The 22,974-nt window shown below is 39.8% G+C and overlaps 2 protein-coding genes across 2 annotated transcripts; both read left to right on the plus strand.

Annotated features, from left to right (window-relative positions):
• Positions 1-17,188: 17,188 nt before the first annotated feature.
• LOC116412385 (chemokine-like receptor 1) lies at positions 17,189-18,227 on the plus strand. The gene has a single exon (XM_031906556.1). It carries the CDS (start codon positions 17,189-17,191, stop codon positions 18,203-18,205), a length of 1,017 nt encoding a protein of 338 aa, XP_031762416.1. The 3' UTR covers positions 18,206-18,227.
• A 1,640-nt stretch (positions 18,228-19,867) lies between these two features.
• LOC100489149 (chemokine-like receptor 1) lies at positions 19,868-21,958 on the plus strand. The gene is made up of 2 exons (XM_031906142.1): positions 19,868-19,938; positions 20,760-21,958. The coding sequence occupies exon 2, from the start codon at positions 20,770-20,772 to the stop codon at positions 21,799-21,801; it is 1,032 nt and encodes a 343-aa protein (XP_031762002.1). The 5' UTR covers positions 19,868-19,938; positions 20,760-20,769; the 3' UTR covers positions 21,802-21,958.
• Positions 21,959-22,974: the final 1,016 nt, after the last annotated feature.

Raw genomic sequence — 22,974 nt, forward strand, 5'->3', positions numbered from 1 at the left:
TGACTGCTTTACCTTGGAAAGACGACTTTGTTGTTTCACGTCGTTTTCGCAAGTTACAAATTCGTTAGATGTCTGAAAAAAATGAAGGTTTAAACAAATCAAGATCTAAATTGTTTACCCGTGAATAATAGAACATATTATAAATCCCAATAGTGTTAAAGTGAAGGAGAAATAAGCTTAATTTTTAAATAGCAATGATTATTGTCTCTTAGTTTCTCTAGTTATGATCTAGTGCCCTACAGGAAATAGCATCGCTGTATAATAAGGCTAACAGGGGGCACCAACACCCACCCATGCACCCCATCTCTAGCCATCTCCCATCATTCACCCACCCATGCACCCCATCTCTAGCCATCTCCCATCATTCACCCACCCATGCACCCCATCTCTAGCCATTTCCCATCATTCACCCACCCATGCACTCCATCTCTAGCCATCTCCCATCATTCACCCACCCATGCAACCCATCTCTAGCCATCTCCCATCATTCACCCACCCATGCACCCCATCTCTAGCCATCTCCCATCATTCACCCACCCATGCACCCCATCTCTAGCCATCTCCCATCATTCACCCACCCATGCACTCCATCTCTAGCCATCTCCCATCATTCACCCACCCATGCACTCCATCTCTAGCCATCTCCCATCATGCACCCACCCATGCACCCCATCTCTAGCCATCTCCCATCATTCACCCACCCATGCACCCCATCTCTAGCCATCTCCCATCATTCACCCACCCATGCACCCCATCTCTAGCCATCTCCCATCATGCACCCACCCATGCACCCCATCTCTAGCCATCTCCCATCATTCACCCACCCATGCACCACAACCACAAAGTGACTTATGCACAAAGAACTTGATCTAGCTTCTCATTTAGTCTGAAATGTTTATATCAGGGTTTATTCTACTTACATCATCGTTGATTAAATCTTGCTCGAGACTTGGTTGCTAAAGAGGAAAAACAAGTGTTAATTTTTTGTACAAAGAAACCTGAGGCATGCTGCTATTGTTATATATTTATTTCATATATTTATACATATATATATATATATACGTAAACTAAATAATGTGCAAATGGGGTTGATTTGGGCAAGAAAATGCAATGCTCTGTTTGTTGCATAACGGGCAAATCGTTTATCTTACCTTCTTTCTGCGGGTGCATAATCGAAGCAAACATCTCAAGCACTGATGGAATCGTTTAAAAGCCATTTTGGTCTAGATGTTATAAACTATTTGGAAATAAACAAAAACAATTAATTAGTATCCATTAATCTGTTATCTTTAAACCCCTAAATCTACATTATTATACGGAGCAACGGGCGTCGCTGTGACGGGCGTCTCCTCTCCCGTCGTGTTGCGCACTTTGTGTTAAAAAAAAATCACATGACGATGTATCTTTAAAAAAATATAATAGAAGCCGCTAATTAACAGCCTGTAGGAGAACTGACTCCTGCTATATTATATAGGGAGTCAGATCCATTAACCAGAACCACTGTTGTTTAACTAATGTAGTATTTCTTTAAATTACAACCAGCATCAGACTGGGCCACCGGGGCACCGGGAAAAAACCCAGTGAGCCCCAGTGGCCCAGATCTAATCCCTGCAGGGCGTTCCGGTGATCTGCCGGTCTCCCACCCCTAATGCGCTGTAGGTAAGTTTAATTTAGGCGGGAGGGGGTTGGGCAGGTGTTGGGGGGCCCCAGCAGGGGGGAGTGGGGTGCATGAAGGTGGTGGGGGCCAACATTGGGGGGTGTAGGGGCCCCTGAGGCAGAAACCCTGGTTACAATGGTTATTAGTGATAAGTAGTTTTTTTTTTAATTAGGCGCCAATTCGCAGTGAAATTTTGCATTTCAGCATCTGCAAATTCACTATTGGCGAATTGTTTTGCTAAACTTCCGTGAAAATGTGGCACAAAATAAATTGTCACGGGTCAAAAAAGTGTCGGTCTCATCAAAACAGGTCACAAACACGTTTCACGGATCATCACTATTCATCAATATTATATTTTTGAGTAATGCATAGTTCTATGGGAATAATATGCAAGAGACCCCCCGCACAGACACTCATGTCTCCTGAACAAAATCAATATTTTGTAGATTGTAAGCTCTTTTGGGCAGGGCTCTCTTCACCTCTTGTATCGGTTATTGATTGCTTTATATGTTACTCTGTATGTCCAATGTATGAAACCCACTTATTGTACAGCGCTGCGGAATATGTTGGCACTTTATGAATAAATGTTAATAATAACTAGAAAGGGAAGTTATAGAACAAACTTCATGTTGGGTTGAAAAACATGAAGTCACTGAATGGGCTCTGCCCACTTTCTCTAACCTTGGACCACAGTTATATAGTAAAAACCACTGTGCAAAGTTTGGGGACCCTGGTTTTAATAGTGTCTAATTGGCAGCAATTTAAATTTCCCCACTGAAAGTCAATGAGTGATATCTGATTGGCGGTTGGTGGCTCCACCCCCTTTTTCTAACCTGGAACTGCAGTTACCCAGTGACTAATTCTGCAAAGTTAAGGGCCCCTAGGATTTATAGTTAAAGAACGGCAGCAGTTAAAATTTAAACCAATAAAAGTCAATAGGTGAATTCTGATTTGTGGGTGTGCCCCCTTTTTCTAACCTTGAGTTGAAGTCACCCAGTGACAAACAGTGGGCACCCTGGCATAAATAGTGTGAGAATGGCAGCATTTTAAATTTAAACCAATAAAATTCAATGGATGAAATCTGATTGGTTGTTAGTGGCCCAACCCACTTTTCCTATTTTTGAACTGCAGTCCCCCAGTGACCAACTTTGCAAATTTTGGGGACTCAGGCATTTATTGTGAGGCTGACAGCATTTTACACTTGACCATTGAAAGTAAATAGGTGAAATGTGATTGGCTGTTTGGTGGCTCCGCCCACTTTTTTTTTTAAACCTCTGAACGGCAAATACCCAGTGACTAACTCTGGAAACTTTAACAACCCTGGAATTAATATTTAAATAATGGCATAAGTTTAAATATAAACCAATGAAATCTAATAGGTGGAAATGGATTTGCTGTTGGTGGCTCCTCCCACTTTTTCTAACCCTGAATACGTAGTCATCCAGTGACTGACTGTGCAAAGTTTGGGAACCCTGACATAAATAGTGTGAGAAAAGCAGAATTTTAAATTTAAACAAAAAAAATTCAATAGGTGAAGTCTGATTGGCTGTTGGTGGCTCCACCCACTTTTAAAAACCTAAAAATGCAGTTCCCTAGTGACCCTGGTGTTAATACTGTGAGAATGGCAGCAGGTTGAATTTCCCCATTGAAAATCAATAGTTAAAATCTGATTGGCTGTTGGTGGCTCCACCCACTTTTTCTAACTCTGAACTGCAGTTATCAGGTGACTAGCTCTGCAAAGTTTGGAGACCTTAGTATTAATATTTAAAGAATGGCAGCAGTTTAAATTTAAATATATGAAGTCTATAGGTGAAATCTGATTGGTTGTTGTTGGCCCCGCCCACTTTTCTAAACTTTAAACATAGTCACCCAGTGACAAACTGTGCAAAGTTTGGGGACCCTGACATTAAACATGTGAGATTGGCAGCAGTTAAAATTTCCCCACTGAAAACAATGAAAGAAATGTGATTGGCTTTTGGAGGCCCCGCCCACTTTTTCTAACCTTGAGTACGAAGTCACCCAGTGACTGACTGTGCAAAGTTTGGGAACCCTGGCATCAAACCAATAAAATTCAATAGGTGAAATCTGATTGGCTGTTGGTGGCCCCGCCCACTTTTTAAAAAACTAATACTGCAGTCCTCTAGTGACCAACTGTGAAAAGTTTGGGGACCCCGGTGTTATTACTGTGAGACTGGCAGCAGATTGAATTTCCCCATTTAGAGTCAATAGGTAAAATCTGATTGGCTGTTGGTGGCTCCACCCACTTACAAAAATACAAAAAGCCTTAAATGCGTAGTCACCCAGTGACTGACTGTGCAAATTTTGGTAACCCAGGCAACAAACCAATAAAAACCAATAGGTGACATTTGATTGGCTGTTGGTGGCTCCGCCCACTTTTCAAAACTAAAACTGCAGTTCCCTAGTGACCAAGTGTAAAAAGTTTGGGGACCCCGACGTTATTACTGTGAGACTGGCAGCAGGTTGGATTTCCACCAAGTCAATAGATAAAATCTGATTGGCTGTTCACAGCTCCGCCCACTTTGGGGCATCCAACAATCATCATATTTTCATTCAGGCTGAGCCCATGACTATGTGATTCAAGTTTGGGGAGCGTAGCCTCAAAGCTGTAAGATTGGCAGCAGTTTCAATTTCCCCATTAAAGTCAATGGGTGAAATTTGATTGGCTGTTGTTGGCCCCTCCCACCTTGCGGGTTTTTAAAAAACAAACAAACTTGAATTCGTAGTCACCCAGTGACTGACTGTGCAAAGTTTGGGAACTCTGGCATCAAACCAATAAAAATCAATAGGTGAAATTTGATTGGCTGTTGGTGACTCCGCCCACTTTTCAAATCTATAACTGCAGTCCCCTAGTGACCAAGTGTAAAAAGTTTGGGGACCCCGGTGTTATTACTGTGAGACTGGCAGCAGGTTGGATTTCCACTAAGTCAATAGATAAAATCTGATTGGCTGTTCACAGCTCCGCCCACTTTTGGGCATCCAGCAATCATCATATTTTCATTCAGGCCGAGCCCATGAATGTGTGATTCAAGTTTGGGGGGTGGAGCCTCAAAGCTGTAAGATTGGCAGCAGTTTCAATTTCCCCATTAAAGTCAATGGGTGAAATTTGATTGGCTGTTGTTGGCCCCTCCCACATTGGGGTCATCCCACAATGTCGCTGTTTCATTCGGGGTGACCTCATGATTATGTTATTCAAGTTTGGGGGGTGCAGCTTCAAAGCTGTAAGAGTGGCAGCAGGTTGAAAATCTTCCCTGTCAAAGTCAATGGGAAAATTGGGGGGTTCGGAGCGGCGCCACAAAAAGACGGGGGGCGGGATCACTTAGAAACGCACAAGCAACCTGCTCCGCTATAGGGCGAAGATGTGTGGGGAGTTTGGGTGTTGTACCCCTAAAACTGTAGGAGGAGTAGCGTTTAGAAATGGGGGGCGCTAAGGATAAGAAGAAGCCAAAGTGGAAGAACAGTCGGGGGGGTTTCAGCCCAATATAATAATATTGATAATGTAAAATCTTTATTTTCGGCAGAGTTTGTATTGGAGATGGGATTGGATGGTTCCATGTTATTAGTGCTGGGCAGTTTAAATACAAATGATAGCAGTTATACAGCAGTTACTTTATCTCTAAATCTCTCATTTAGTCTGATAGTAACTGCGGCGCTACAGTAGCTATGGTTACAGAGGGGCCCCAGCCACACTGCGTATTCCCTGCTTATTCCCATTAGTGGGAGTTTCACAGTATCAACATGGAGGAGCCCATAAGGGAGACACCTACCTCTCCTGACTTCCAAACGTATCTGAAGCCTTAACCCAACTATGTGGGGGGTCTCTTGGAAACCATTATGACATCACCAGCTGGCCACCAGGGCTGCCATGGAAACAATTGTGACATCACCACCATCTGTGTTGCCATCAGAACATCACTTGATCAGGCTTATCAAAAGAAAGGCACCATACACATGGAGTTATATATATTATTTGGTTATATACACAATTTCCATTGTAAATGCTTTAATCACCCACTGATAATAATTGCCATTCCTTGGGTAATTAATCTGCACTTTAATTGTCATTAACCACTGACTGATGATCCAAATCCCATTAAATCTATAAACTATTAACACTGGCAAAGGTTTGAGTACTTCTCGTTATGTGCCTGCTGTGCGTATTTTGTATTATAAATGAATGTATTGTACAGGTATAGGACCCATTATCCAGAATGCTCGGGACTACGGATATTCTAGAGGTCTTTCTGTAATTTGGACTAAATCCCCAAACACAGAGAGTTGCCATATTATTCCCTCGGCCCCCATACCTGTATCACTTATATCCTAGTAACAACCTACCTAGCAACCATTCATCCAATCACCTTTCTAGGCCCCATAGTGTTATCCTCCAACTTCTTATTCTTAGCACCCCCTATTTTCTAAACACTACTCCTCCTACAGGTTTAGGGGTGCAACACCCAAACTCCCCACACTTCTTCGCCCTATAGCGGAGCAGGCTGCTTGTTCTTTTCTAAGTGATCCCGCCCCCCGTCTTTTTGTGGCGCCGCCCCGAACCCCTCAATTTTCCCATTGACTTTGACAGGGAAGATTTTCAAACTGCTGCCACTCTTACAGCTTTGAAGCTACACCCCCCAAACTTGAACAACATAATTATAGGGTCACCCCGAATGAAACAGCAAAATTTGTTGGATGCCCCAAAGTGGGAGGGACCAACAGCAGCCAATTAAATTTCACCCATTGACTTTAACGGGGAAATTGAAACTGCTGCCAATCTTACAGCTTTGAGGCTACGCTCCCCAAACTTGAATCACACAGTCATGGGCTCAGCCTGAATGAAAATATGATGATTATTGGATGCCCAAAAGTGAGCGGGGCTGTGAACAGCCAATCAGATTTTACCTATTGACTTGGCGGAAATCCAACCTGCTGCCATTCTCACAGTAATAACGGCGGGGTCCCCAAACTTTGCAGGGTTAGGCACCAGGTAAATGCGGTTCAAGGTAAGAAAAGTGGGCAGGGCCACCAACAGCCAATCGGATTTTACCTATTGACTTTCAATGGGGAAATCCAACCTGCTGCCACAGTATTTAGGATAACCAAACCTGCGCCAAAGTGTGTATGTCCCTTCAGTTTTATATTAATAACAAAATAACAAGAAAAAAATATATAAATAATGTGAATAATTGTTAATCTAATCCCAAATTTGTGAGCTGCCTTCCTCCACCTAATCCTAGTTCCCAAGCACTAATAAATATCCCCAAAGCGTTGGCGCTCCTCTTATATAAGTGAATACAATTGTTAATGTTTTAAATAAAATTCATTTTTTATTAAATCCAAATTACGACAAGTTCATCAGTGAAATATATCAATTGAAATAACCATGATTTGCTAAATACATATATATACAAATCAATTAGAAGAGCCGGATGGTCTGTGTGCACCAAATTGTGGGATACCTAGTAGCTCAGACCCATTAGGCTCAGACACGATAGAGCATACTCTGACTATGGGACAATATCTAACTGCTTCGTCCCTTCCTTGGAAGTAGCTAATAACCCTCAATGGGTATATTCAGGCAAGCTTAAAATGGTGGGCTCTTTACACGATCCCTCTTAAAATACCAATTTTGGGGGCTGCTCATTTAAGCGCTATTACATACGCCTACCAGGCTTCAAGAGAACCCCTTTCCCCCGTAAAAACCTTTAAAAACAGTAACACACTTACATGTACGGAGACCGGTGTCTCTTAGCTGTGCGGCTTCTACTTAACCGCGCAGTTCGTGGCGTCTGACATCGCGCTTCCTCCTCCAGCTACAGGGACCACCGGTGAAACCTTCCGAGAATCAAACCCTACGCATTTCGCGCGCTTGCGCTTTCTCAAGGACTTAATTACAGGGGGTATCTGCATCCTTCATATACCTGTCCTCCCACATGCTCATAATCATTAACCCTTCCTCAGGCCCAGACCCGACCCTTTCTGGCACTCCCCCTTCCAAACGCTCCTCCCCTGACGCGTCAAATTTATGCGCTCGGGGGAGGACTTCGGGTGGGGGCCCTGTGAGGGGGGGTTAGGGGGGCCCTACGGGGGGGTTAGAGGACGCGCCCGGCCAAGTGCACCTGCAGGGCCCCTTCTTCTTATTATGTTGGGTTGAAAACCCCCCCGACTGTTCTTCGACTTTGGCTGATTCTTCCGCTTCTTATTCTTAGCGCCCCCCATTTTCTAAACGCTACTCCTCCTACAGTTTTAGGGGTACAACTCCCAAACTCCCCACACATCTTCGCCCTATAGCGGAGCAGGTTGCTTGTGCTTTTCTAAGTGATCCCGCCCCCTGTCTTTTTGTGGCGCCGCCCCGAACCCCCCAATTTTTCCATTGACTTTGACAGGGAAAATTTTCAAACTGCTGCCACTATTACACTTTGAAGCTACACCCCCCAAACTTGAATAACATAATCATGGGGTCACCCCGAATGAAACAGCAACATTTGTTGAATGACCCCAAAGTGGGTGGGGCCAACAACAGCCAATCAAATTTCACCCATTGACTTTAATGGGGAAATTGAAACTGCTGCCAATCTTACAGCTTTGAGGCTACACTCCCCAAACTTGAATCACACCGTCATGGGCTCAGCCTGAATGACAATATGATGATTGTTGGATGCCCAAAAGTGGGTGGAGCTGTGAACAGCCAATCAAATTTTACCTATTGACTTGGTGGAAATCCAACCTGCTGCCATTCTCACAGTAATAACACCAGGGGCCCCAAACTTTGCAGGGTTAGGCACCAGGTAACTGCGGTTCAAGGCTAGAAACATTGGGTGGAGCCACCAACAGCCAATCAGATTATACCTACTTTGCACAGTCAGTCACTACGTATTTACAAAAATTGGGTGGGGCCACCATTAGCCAATCGGATTTTACCTTTTGACTTTCAATGGGGAAATCCAACCTGCTGTCATTCTCACAGTGTAAACCCCATGGTCCCCAAACTTTTCACAGTTGGTCACTAGTTTTAGGTTTGAAAAAGTGGGCGGGGCCACCGACCGCCAATCAAATGTCACTTATTTACTTTCAGTGGGGAAATTTAAATTGGTGCCATTCAGATACTATTAAAACCAGGGTCCCTAAACTTTGCACAGTGGTTTTAACTATATAATTATGATCCTAAGTTAGGAAAACTGGGTGCAGCCAACAACAGCCAATCAGATTTCATTCATTGACTTCACATTTTTCAAACCAACATGAAGTTTGTTCTCAAACTTCCCTTTCTAGTTGATTATGTTCTACCACTTTCAGCACAGCTATCTTCTGGAATAAGCATCATCTATCCTATATTGTGCTGGTACACTTCAGTACACTTAAGACATCATACAAAGGTTGAAGAAAACTTGAGGCAGGCTGGGGAGCATAATAATCTCTTGAAGGTCCACATCCAGTTGGACAATACTGCCCTAAAGAATTACCCAGTATAATTATCCATATGTCATGCAGATAGTTTTATATTTGTTAGAAGAAGGTTTTAGATACAGAGCCCTCCTACATGGCTGTTATTAGATGTTGATCTGAGCTTAGCTCTTGCACAGCAAAGTGATTGTCATCTCCATGTTTGGCTTCCGTTCTTTTCCTATCACAAAGGGAAATCTTGCACAAAAGGCCCAGAGTCGATAAAAGATAAATAAGGGCAAAACCAACATTCATTTCTTCGGTGAGGGATCTTCAAGAATGAGACCCCAGTGAGATCCTGAGACCTATTCTGCAAATATACACAGAAGCTTCATTAGGTAAGAGTTTGGCTTGGGTTGAAAGGGGATCTAAAATAGTATGGGCTGATTTCTACTCCGTACTGAATGTCTATCATGTGCTGAATTCCATGGTATTACTGTTGTATTTACTGTTCAGTTGTAGCAAGTGCCTATAAGCAGAACCTGCTTCTTTCATTCTGGTTTTGCTCAAGAAACATATTCAAACTCACATAATTATAAGCTTTATATTCTTATAAATTTATTGTTTTTTTCATCAGGCTGAATACAAATGAAAGCTGGAATGGCACAGCATTTATACTGTTAGATCAAAGTGTTAATGAGCAATAAATTAGGACGTTACAGATAGAGATAGATAATAAAAGGAATTAATGTTTATTTGGAAGGGGCATAAATAGTCCAGGGCTCTGGATCCAGTTTATAGGTCTCTGACCTGACTGCCAGGTATCTATAGTAAAATACCCTAGCAACCAGAAACCCAATTTAGGTAAGGTTAAAAAGCTGACAAAAAAATATCGGCAATGCAAAAAATTATTCCTTTGTGTGGAGATTTTGATTTGTATGAACTTACAAAAGTAATTAGTAACCCAATTGCCAAGATAATTTCTGCTATTATATATAATATATGGCCAGAGTACAGACAGAGTTGCACTGTATCTGCTTACACAGCTCAATATATATATATATATATATAATATTCTCCTATTATTTGTCTATTTACTTTTAGCCGTTCAGTATCATGCAATAAATTGTGTTTTATTTTTTCCCTCATTTGTTTTATACAGCAACTCTGTAATGGAAATGGAGATTTTCACTCCTTCTCTTTACTTCCCCAACGTTTCCACTGCTGCCACATTGACTGACGAGAAATTTGATGGCAGAAGTTTTCAAATAATTACCATAACGATTTGTAGCATAATATGCATTCTAGGAACTGTGGGCAATGGGCTGGTCATCTGGATTACTGGATTTAAAATGGAAAAGACAGCTACTCTTATTTGGTTTCTCAACCTCGCCATTGCGGATTTTTCTTTTTGCCTCTTTTTTATTCTCTATATTATGCAAATTGCACTGCCACATAATTGGCTCGTTGGTTGGATCATGTGCAATACATGGCTTTTTAGCACTCATCTAAACCTCTCGGCAAGTGTATTATTTTTATTGATAATCAGCATTGACCGTTGTATCTGTGTTCTGTATCCATTATGGTCAAAAATCCATAGAACTTCAAGATTAGCCTCAGTCACCTCTGTAATTATCTGGATCATATCCGTGGCTCTTAACTTCCCGTACATTATTATGAATGACTATAGAGAATATGGCAACTGGTCTTCTTGTTCCCCTGCATTTGATGCAGAGACTTGGATTCTGAGTTACAAAGCTATGAGTATGACAAAATTAGTATCAATGTTCTTAATCCCCTTTTCAGTCATGTTGGTTTGCTATGGGCTCATTGCATTCCGGGTGAAACGCAGCAGAATCCCTGGGTCTGGTCGAACCTTAAAAATTATATTTACAATTGTCATTTGTTTCTTTTTTTGCTGGATTCCTTTTAATATAATCTACATGATCGATTATGCAGATATTGACATTGGGTATCGTTGTAGAGTAATCTTATATATCCTTGAAGGGAGCTTGACTTTCTTTAACAGTTGTCTTAATCCAATCATCTATGTCTTCATTGGCCGGGACTTTAAGAAGAGTTTAAGAAAGTCAATTCCATTTCTCCTGGAAAGCACATTCAGAGAGATCAATGACCCCCCCGAAATGCTCAACAACAAAGTTACCGAAACTGAAAAGTTGGCTTAGTGTGTCTAATCTGGTTTGGGCTTTTCAGGGTTGTACCAAAAATGTATTTACTGTAGTTACTGCATATATTCTTTGGGTACAATTGTTAGTATTGTTGGGAATAAATGCTAGTTGAAAGTGTCCTCTACTGAGAATTTTTTTTTTTTCAAAAATGTTGTGATACCTCCATGAGATATCATTGAACCAGAAATAAAAAGGATAGAAGGTATAGAGGTGTACTGGGCAGCATATTGTTTAACCAAATAATCCCAAATCTGTTGTCACCTGGTGATCCACTCTCCCTCTGCCATTACTGGCTATGGTAACTGGGGGGCCATTTGTTCCAATGTGTATTTGAGTTTATACTGAGATCACTTTGATTACCCCTCCCTTCATGTAACAGGACAAAGTAAGTGAGGGGCAAGACAGGAAAGGGTGAACCAAGTGAATTATCATTTTATATGAGTGCATAGGGGGCATTATATGTAAGTTCTGGCTCCCCATGCCAATGGCAAAGTAAACTTCTTGGCCAAATACTCAAATTGGCTCTTCTTTCTATATACTTGGTTTACTGTATTAGATGTATAGTAACATTGATTAAGGGATTTAGGAAAAAAAGTAATGAACTACTTGATATTGTTAAACATAATGATACAATTAGAAAATTCCAAGAAGCATTCTAATACCCACATATTTTGCAATGGGATACATTATGTCTTCAAGTACAAGCATTTTAATAAATAACGTGACACAAGTGACATGACTAAGCACCAGTTATACAACAGATGATATTATTAACATTGAGAAGGGCAACGTGTGTGCTTAAAAATACACAAAGGTCCTTTTAAAGCAGTTAAGAATACAGTATATTCAACGTCTGCTTTGTTTGGAAGGACATTTAAAGTCTACACATTTCATTGCTTTCTGTGAACAAAAAGAATAATCATCTGTCCAGCATCTAAACCAGAAATAATATCATATAAATGCCCTCTGTGCCACCATCATTGACTATGTTCTAGCACATTCAGCAAAGCCATCTTCTGAAATAAGCCCCATCTATCCTATATTGTGCTGGTACTCTTCACTTGATTGATTTTTTTGATGGTTTGTTTGATTTCTATTTAGATCATGGACATAAATTACTCCTGCATTAAACCAGCTCAACGCATTTTGAGCGTTTGTTGGCAGCCTTTTTGAAATATATAACTTTTTTTCTGTGACGGGGACATAACTTAGCAGCGCACATTCAAAACAGTGACGAAAACGTTGTCAGTTCAGGATATTGAATGTTTTTTTGTTTAGTTTTTTACATATTTGAGAGTGTGAGGTACATCACACAAAGGTTGAAGAAAACTTGAGGCAGGCTGGGGAGCATAATAATCCTTTGAAGGTCCACATCCAGTTGGACAGAACTGCCCATAAGAATTACCCAGTATAATTATCCATATGTGATGCAGATAGTTTTTATATTTGTTAGAAGAAGGTTTAGATACAGAGCCCTCCTACATGGCTGTTATTAGATGTTGATCTGAGCTTAGCTCTTGAACAGCAAAGTGATTGTCATCTCCATGTTGGGCTTCCGTTCCTTTCCTATCACAAAGGGAAATCTTGCACAAAGGGCCCAGAGTCGATAAAAGATAAATAAGGGCAAAACTAACATTCATTCCTTCGGTGAGGGATCTTCAAGAATGAGACCCCAGTGAGATCCTGGGACCTATTCTGCAAATATACAGAGAAGATTCATTAGGTAAGAGTTTGGCTTGGGTTGAAAAGGGATCTAAAATAGTATGGGCTGATTTCTACTCCGTACTGAATGTCTATCATGTGCTGAATTCCATGGTGTTACTGTTGTGTTTACTGTTCAGCTGTAGCAAGTGCCTATAAGCAGAACTTATTAGCTTTAGCCGTTCAGTATCATGCACTAAACTGTGTTTTATTTCTCTCCCACATTTGTTTTATACAGCAGCTCTCTACTGGAAATGGAGATTTTCACTCCTTCCCTTTACTTCCCCAACGTTTCCACTGTTGCCACATTGACTGACGAGGAATTTGATGACAGAAGTTTTTTCTCGTTTCACATAATTGGCATAACGATTCATAGCATAATATGCATTCTAGGAATTGTGGGCAATGGGCTGGTCATCTGGATTATCGGATTTAAAATGGAAAAGACAGCTACTCTTATTTGGTTTCTGAACTTGGGGATTTCGGATTTTTCTTTTTGCCTCTTTCTTTCTATCTATATGATACAAATTGAACTGCCACATAATTGGCTCTTTGGTTGGATCATGTGCAAGACTTGGACTTTTAACCTATATCTCAACCTCTCTACAAGTGTATTATTTTTAATGATAATCAGCATTGACCGTTGTATCTGTGTTCTGTATCCATTATGGTCAAAAATCCATAGAACTGCAAGATTATCCTCAGTCACCTCTGTAATTATCTGGATCATATCCGTGGCTCTTAACTTCCCGTACACTCTTTTTAATAACTATAGAGAATATGGCAACTGGTCTTCTTGTTCCCCTGCATTTGATGCAGAGACTTGGATTCTGAGTTACAAAGCTATGAGTATGACAAAATTAGTATCAATATTCTTAATCCCCTTTTCAATCATGTTGGTTTGCTATGGGCTCATTGCATTCCGGGTGAAACGCAGCAGAATCCCTGGGTCTGGTCGAACCTTAAAAATTATATTTACTATTGTTATTTGTTTCTTTTTTTGCTGGATTCCTTTCCATATAATCTACATGATCGATTATGCAGGTATTGACATTGGGTATCCTTGTAGTGCAATCTTATATACCCTTGCAGAGAGCTTGGCTTTCTTTAAAAGTTGCCTTAATCCAATAATCTATGTCTTCATTGGCCGGGACTTTAAGAAGAGTTTAAGAAAGTCAATTCCATTTCTCCTGGAAAGCACATTCAGAGAGAGCAATGATCCCCCCCGAAACGCTAAACAACAAAGTTCCCGAAACTGAAAAGTTGGCTTCGTGTGTCTAATCTGGTTTTGGCTTTTTAGGGTTGTACCAAAAATGTATTTACTGTAATTACTGATTATATTCTTTGGGCACAATTGTTAGTATTGTTGGGAATAAATACTAATACGAATCGAAAGTGTCCCCTATTGAGAAAAATATTTTTTTTTTTAAAGAATGTTGTGATTCCTCCATGAGATATCATTGAACCAGAATTAAAAGGAGGGAAGGTAGAAAGATAGGCTGAGCAGTATATTTTTAATTAGTGTAAATGATCCCAAAATCTGTTGTCACCTGGTGATCCACTCTCCCTCTGCCATTACTGGCTATGGTAACTGGGGGGGGGGGGGGCACTTGTTCCAATGTGTATATGAGTTTATACTGAGATCACCTTGATTATCCCTCCATTCATGTAACAGGACAAAGTAACTGAGGGGCAAGACAGGAAATGGTGAACCTAGTGAATTATCATTTTATATGAGTGCATAGGGGGCATTATATGTAAGTACTGGCTCCCCATGCCAATGGCAAAGTAAATCTCATGGCCAAATACTCAAATTGGCTCTTCTTTCTATATACTTGGTTTACTGTATTAGATGTATAATAACATTGATTAAGGGATTTAGGAAAGAAGTAATGAACTACTTGATATTGTTAAACATAATGATACAATTAGAAAATTCCAAGAAGTATTCTAATACCCACATATTTTGCAATGGGATACATTATGTCTTCAAGTTCAAGCATTTTAATGAGTCACGTGACACAAGTGACATCACAAAGCACCAGTTATACAACAGATGAAATTATTAACATTGAGAAGGGCTACGTGTGTGCTTTAAAATGAACAAAGATCCTTTTAGAGCAGTTAAGAATACAGTGTAGGGATCCCCAGATTTGGGCCCCTTAGGTGGGTTCCCGTTAGACAGGCACTAGAGTGTGGCCTCATTGGATTTGGACACCTAAAGGTGGTCCTAAATGTTTATGTGCTAAAAGGGAGTTTCCCTGCAGTTCAGGCAGCAGCCACTGGGTGTTGTGTTGGGATATAAAAGGGGATGACTCCCATGTTCAGCAGGTTTTATCCCTGGGACCTCCCCTCTGATAAGAGGTGTTCAACAGGCTTGTGCTCTAGTTAGGAGATTTTGGTAATAGGTCGCTCTAGGAGTGACAGGCAGGATAGTAAGAATGGGCAGAAATAGCCCCACCAGGAGTAACAGGGATTAAGACCCCCAGCACTCATGACTGGAGTTCAGGGCATGTAGTGACTAGTTAGGTGACCATAAGGGGAGATTCCTAATCAAGGGTACTTAGGCGTGAGTACCGGGGTGAGTCCTTGTGGAGGGTAAGCCTGGCGGGAGTACCGTGGAGAACCCTAAGAGAGGGTCTCATGGCGAGAGTACCGGGGGGAGCTCCTAGATAGGATCACTTGGCAGGAGCACCGTGAGTAGCCCTTTGAGAGAGGTTCTCTAAGAGAGTAGTTAAAGGAGACGTGTCACCGTAACAGTTCATGTACTGTACCCTGGAAGTGATGCCTGCACTTAATAAAGCAAGTTCATCTAGTTCATCATCATAACGGGTGTCTTGGCTGTTCATATACAGGGGATCCTCGACTGCCTGGTAAGCATCTACCCCAAGGCAGGGGCAAGGTACCGGGAGTTGCAGGGAGTCCCTGTCCAAGGAGGACAGTACAGAGTTTCCCAGGGAGGGGAGTTATAGTTCTACCTATATCTACCCTGGGTGGAGGCATGCCATTCAGAAATATTGTACCTCTTCCCCCATAGTAAGCGGGGGCTCAGGGCTCCTGTAGTGCCAAAAGCAAGCCATTGGAGGAACAAGTAGCAGCACCATTCTAAAATGGGCTACAACAGTATATTCAATATCTGCTTTGTTTGGAAGGACATTAAAAGTCTACACATTTCACTGCTTTCTGTAAATAAGAAGAATAATCATCTGTCCAGCATCTAAACCAGAAGTAATATCATATAAATGCCCTCTGTGCCACCATCATTGCCTATGTTCTAGCACTTTCAGCACAGCCATCTTCTGAAATAAGCCCCATCTATCCTATATTGTGCTGGTATGCTTCACTTGATTGATTTTTTTGATGGTTTGTTTGGTTTCTATTTAGATCATGGACATAAATTACTCCTGCATTAAACCAGCTCAACGCATTTTGAGTGCTTGTCGGCAGCATTTTTGAAATATATAACTTTTTTCTGTGTGGAGGACATAACTTAGTAGCGCACATTCAAAACAGTGATGAAAACTTTCCCTAAGGCAGTTCAGGATATTGAATGGTTTTTCGTTTAGTTTTTTTACATATTTGAGAGTTTGAGGTACATTATGCAGGTTGAAGAAAACTTGAGGCAGGCTGGGGAGCATAATAATCTCTTGAAGGTCCACATCCAGTTGGACAGAACTGCCCTTGAGAATTGCCCAGTATAATTATCCATATGTGATGCAGATAGTTTTTATATTTGTTAGAAGAAGGTTTTAGATACAGAGCCCTCCTACATGGCTGTTATTAGATGTTGATCTGAGCTTAGCTCTTGCACAGCAAAGTGATTGTCATCTCCATGTTTGGCTTCAGTTCTTTTCCTATCACAAAGGGAAATCTTGTACAAAGGGCCCAGAGTCGATAAAAGATAAATAAGGGCAAAACCAACATTCATTTCTTCAGTGAGGGATCTTCAAGAATGAGACCCCTGTGAGATCCTGAGACCTATTCTGCAAATATACACAGAAGCTTCATTAGGTAAGAGTTTGGCTTGGGTTGAAAGGGGATATAAAATAGTATTGGCTGATTTCTACTCTGTACTAAATGTATATCATGTGCTGAATTCCATGGTATTACTGTTGTATTTACTGTTCAGCTGTAGCAAGTGCCTATAAGCAGAACTTATGAGCTTTAGCCGTTCAGTATCATGCAATAAATTGTGTTTTATTTCTCTCCCGCATTTGTTTTATATAGCAGCTCTGTAATGGAAATGAAGATTTTCACTCCTTCCCTTTACTTCCCCAACGTTTCCACTGCTGCCACATTGACTGACGAGGAATTTGATGACAGAAGTTTTGTCTCGTTTCAAATAATTACCATAACGATTCATAGCATAATATGCATTCTAGGAATTGCGGGCAATGGGCTGGTCATCTGGATTATTGGATTTAAAATGGAAAAGACAGCTACTCTTATTTGGTTTCTGAACTTGGGGATTTCGGATTTTTCTTTTTGCCTCTTTTTTTCTATCTATATGATACAAGGTGCACTGCCACATAATTGGCTCTTTGATTGGATCATGTGCAAGACTTGGGCTTTTATCCTACATCTAAACCTCTCTACAAGTGTATTATTTTTAATGATAATCAGCATTGACCGTTGTATCTGTGTTCTGTATCCATTATGGACAAAAATCCACAGAACTGCAATATTAGCCTCAGTCACCTCTGTAATTATCTGGATCATATCTGTGGCTCTTAACTTCCCGTACATTCTTTATAATAACTATAGAGAATATGGCAACTGGTCTTCTTGTTCCCCTGCATTTGATGCAGAGACTTGGATTCCGAGTTACAAAGCTATGATTATGACAAAATTAGTATCAATGTTCTTAATCCCCTTTTCAATCATGTTGGTTTGCTATGGGCTCATTGCATTCCGGGTGAAACGCAGCAGAATCCCTGGGTCTGGTCGAACCTTAAAAATTATATTTACAATTGTCATTTGTTTCTTTTTTTGCTGGATTCCTTTCCATATAATCTACATGATCGATTATGCAGATATTGACATTGGGTATCCTTGTAGTGCAATCTTATATACCCTTGCAGAGTCCTTAGCTTTCTTTAACAGTTGTCTTAATCCAATCATCTATGTCTTCATTGGCCGGGACTTTAAGAAGAGTTTAAGAAAGTCAATTCCATTTCTCCTGGAAAGCACATTCAGAGAGAGCAATGACCCCCCCGAAATGCTCAACAACAAAGTTTCAGAAACGGAAAAGTTGGCTTAGTGTGTCTAATCTGGTTTGGGCTTTTGAGGGTTGTACCAAAAATGTATTTACTGTAATTACTGATTATATTCTTGTGGTACAATTGTTAGTATTGTTGTTAATAAATACTAATACGAATCGAAAGTGTCCTCTACTGAGAAAAGTATTTTTTTTTCAAGAATGTTGTGATTCCTCTGTGAGATATCATTGAACCAGAAATAAAAGGAGGGAAGGCAGAAAGGTAGGCTGAGCAGTAGTGTAAATGATCCCAAGATCTGTTATCACCTGGTAATCCACTCTCCCTCTGCCATTACTGGCTACGGTAAACTGGGGGCCATTTGTTCAAATGTGTATATGAGATTATACTGAGATCACTTTGACTATCCCTCCATTCATGTAACAGGACAAAGTAACCGAGGGGCAAGACAGGAAAGGGTGAATCTAGTGAATTATCATTTTAACGAGTGCATAGGGGGCATTATATGTAAGTACTGGCTCCCCATGCCAATGGCAAAGTAAACCTCATGGCCAAATATTCAAATGGACTCTTCTTTGTATATACTTGTTTTACTGTATTAGATTTATAGTAACATTGATTAAGGGATTTAGGGAAGACGTAATGAATTACTTGATATTGTTAAAGATAATGATACAATTAGAACATTTGAAGAAGAATTCTAGTATCCACATATTTTGCAATGGGATACATTATGTCTTCAAGTCCAAGCATTTGAATGAGTCACGTGACAGAAGTGACATCACTAAGCACCAGTTATACAACAGATGAAATTATTAACATTGAGAAGGACAACGTGTGTGCTTAAAAATACACAAAGGTCCTTTTAGAGCAGTTAAGAATACAGTACAGTATATTCAACATCTGCTTTGTTTGGAAGGACAGTAAAAGTCTACACATTTCACTGCTTTCTGTGAACAAGAAGAATAATCATCTGTCCAGCATCTAAACCAGAAGTAATGTCATATAAATGCCCTCTGTGCCACCATCATTGACTATATTCTAGCACTTTCAGCAAAACCATCTTCTGAAATAAGCCCCATCTTTCCTATATTGTGCTGGTACTCTTCACTTGATTGATTTTTTTGATGGTTTGTTTGATTTCTATTTAGATCATGGACATAAATTACTCCTGCATTAAACAAGCTCAACGCATTTTGAGCGCAGCCTTTTTGAAATATATAACTTTTTTCTGTGTGGGGGACATTACTTAGCAGTGCACATTCAAAGCAGTGCTAAAAACTTCGCCCTAAGGCAGTTCTGTCCAGGATATTGCATGGTTTTGTTTTTTTTTACGTATATGTGAGTGTGACATTAAGACATCATACAAAGGGTGACGAAAACTTGAGACAGGCTGGGGAGCATAATAATCTCTTGAAGGTCCACATCCAGTTCAACAGAACTGCCCTTAAGCATTATTCAGTATAATTATCCATATGTGATGCAGATAGTTTTTATATTTGTTAGAAGAAGGTTTTAGATACAGAGCCCTCCTACATGGCTGTTATTAGATGTTGATCTGAGCTTAGCTCTTGCACAGCAAAGTGATTGTCATCTCCATGTTTGGCTTCCGTTCTTTTCCTATCACAAAGGGAAATCTTGTACAAAGGGCCCAGAGTCGATAAAAGATAAATAAGGGCAAAACCAACATTCATTTCTTCGGTGAGGGATCTTCAAGAATGAGACCCCAGTGAGATCCTGGGACCTATTCTGCAAATATACACAGAAGCTTCATTAGGTAAGAGTTTGGCTTGGGTTGAAAGGGGATCTAAAATAGTATGGGCTGATTTCTACTCCGTACTGAATGTCTATCATGTGCTGAATTCCATGGTATTACTGTTGTATTTACTGTTCAGTTGTAGCAAGTGCCTATAAACAGAACCTGCTTCTTTCATTCTGGTTTTGCTCAAGAAACAGACTCACATAATTATAAGCTTTATACCCTTATGAAGAATTCATTTTTTTATTTTTTTCTGGTGCTTTTTGGATTATTATTGTTTTCTATTGTGTCTCTTCATCCAGGATTTTACACGTCTCTCTAGTTACCAGGGTTTGATTTGGTAGCTCCATAGTTACAGTTATTATTACATGTATTTCTGTTCAGGCTCTTGTCATCTTCCAATCTGTTCAACCACTACCCGAGGTCAGTGCTAAAGTTAAAGGGGTTGTTCATCTTTGACTTGTTTTAGTATGATGTAGAAAATAATAATAAACAAAACACAAATACAAAAGTATTGTAGAAATGATATTGGCGAACAATGAAAATACATTGCAAGCTTTCGGAGCTCTAAGGGTGAAGACACAGGGGGCAGCGCCAGTGAATAACAGACTGCACCAGGGCACAGTGTATGTAATGAACAAGTTACTTTTCTGCTATTATATATAATATATGGCCAGAGTAGAGACAGAGTTGCACTGTATCTGCATACACATCTTGAGATATATATATATATAATATTCTGCTATTATTTGTCTAGCTAATTTGTCTGTTTACCTTTAGCCATTCAGTATCATATAATAAATTGTGTTTTATTTCTCTCCCGCATTTGTTTTATACAGCAGCTCTGTAATGGAAATGGAGATTTTCACTCCTTCCCTTTACTTCCCCAACGTTTCCACTGCTGCCACATTGACTGACAAGGAATTTCATGACAGAAGTTTTGACTTGTTTCAAATAATTGCCATAACGATTCATAGCATAATATGCATTCTAGGAATTGTGGGCAATGGGCTGGTCATCTGGATTATCGGATTTAAAATGGAAAAGACAGCTACTCTTATTTGGTTTCTGAACTTGGGGATTTCGGATTTTTCTTTTTGTTTGTTTCTTTCTTTCTCAATGCTACAAGGTGCACTGCCATATAATTGGCTCTTAGGTTGGATTATGTGCAAGACTTGGGCTTTTAACCTATATCTCAACCTCTCTACAAGTGTATTATTTTTATTGATAATCAGCATTGACCGTTGTATCTGTGTTCTGTATCCAATATGGGCAAAAATCCATAGAACTGCAAGATTAGCCTCAGTCACCTCTGTAATTATCTGGATCATATCCGTGGCTCTTAACTTCCCATACTTTATTATCCATGACTATAGAGAATATGAAAACTGGCCTTCTTGTTCCCCTGAATTTGATAGAGAGACTAGGATTCGGAATTACAAAGCTATGATTATGACAAAATTCGTATCAATGTTCTTAATCCCCTTTTCAATCATGTTGGTTTGCTATGGGCTCATTGCATTCCGGGTGAAAAGCAGCAGAATCCCTGGGTCTGGTCGAACCTTAAAAATTATATTTACTATTGTTATTTGTTTCTTTTTTTGCTGGATTCCTTTCCATATAATCCACATGATCGATTATGCAGATATTGACATAGGGTATCCTTGTAGTGCAATCTTTTATACCCTTGCAGAGTCCTTAGCTTTCTTTAACAGTTGTCTTAATCCAATCATCTATGTCTTCATTGGCCGGGACTTTAAGAAGAGTTTAAGAAAGTCAATTCTATTTCTCCTGGAAAGCACATTCAGAGAGAGCAATGACCCCCCCGAAATGCTCAACAAAAAAGTTTCAGAAACTGAAAAGTTGGCTTCGTGTGTCTAATCTAGTTTGGGCTTTTCAGGGTTGGACCAAAAATTTATTTACTGTAATTACTGCGCATATTCCTTGGGTACAATTGTTAGTATTGTTGTGAATAAATACTAATACTCCCCATGGCCAACTACTCAAATTGATTCTTCTTTGTATATACTTCTTTTACTGTATTAGATTTATAGTAACATTGATTAAGGGATTTAGGGAAGAAGCAATGAATAACTTGCTATTGTATATACTTGTTTTACTGTACTGGAATTCCCAGCAGATAAAGCCTTAAAACTGTATATTTTCATTGATTAAGACATTAAAGAGAGACGAAATGAACTACACACTATTGTAAAATATATAGTGAACAAAGTACCCCCTATTGTAAAATATAGGGATATTATAAGTCACAGAGGAGTTCCTTATAATATATAGTGAATAAAGTACCCCCTGTTGTAAAATATAGGGATATTATAAGTCACAGAGGAGTTCCTTATAATATATAGTGAATAAAGTACCCCTATTGTAAAATATAGGGATATTATAAGTCCCCGAGGGGTTCCTTATAATATATAGTGAATAAAGTACCCTCTATTGTAACATTTTGGGATATTATAACTCCCCGAGGGGTTCCTTATAATATATAGTGAATAAAGTACCCCCTATTGTAACATATAGGGATATTATAAGCCCCCGAGGAGTTCCTTATAATATATAGTGAATAAAGTACCCCCTATTGTAACATATAGGGATATTATAAGCCCCCGAGGAGTTCCTTATAATATATAGTGAATAAAGTACCCCTATTGTAAAATATAGGGATATTATAAGTCCGCGAGGGGTTCCTCATAATATACAGTGAATAAAGTACCCTCTATTGTAAAATATAGGGATATTATAAGTCAGAGAGGGGTTCCTTATAATATATAGTGAATAAAGTGCCCCCTATTGTAACATATAGGTATATTATAAGTCCCAGAGGGGTTCCTTATAATATACAGTGAATAAAGTACCCCCTATTGTAAAATATAGGGATATTATAAGTCCCTGATGGGTTCCTTTTAATATATAGTGAATAAAGTACCCCCTATTGTAAAATATAGGGATATTATAAGTCCCTGATGGGTTCCTTTTAATATATAGTGAATAAAGTGCCGCCTATTGTAACATATAGGGATATTATAAGTCCCCGAG

This window comes from Xenopus tropicalis, chromosome 7 (genome assembly GCF_000004195.4).
Source record: "Xenopus tropicalis strain Nigerian chromosome 7, UCB_Xtro_10.0, whole genome shotgun sequence".
NCBI lineage: Eukaryota > Metazoa > Chordata > Amphibia > Anura > Pipidae > Xenopus > Xenopus tropicalis.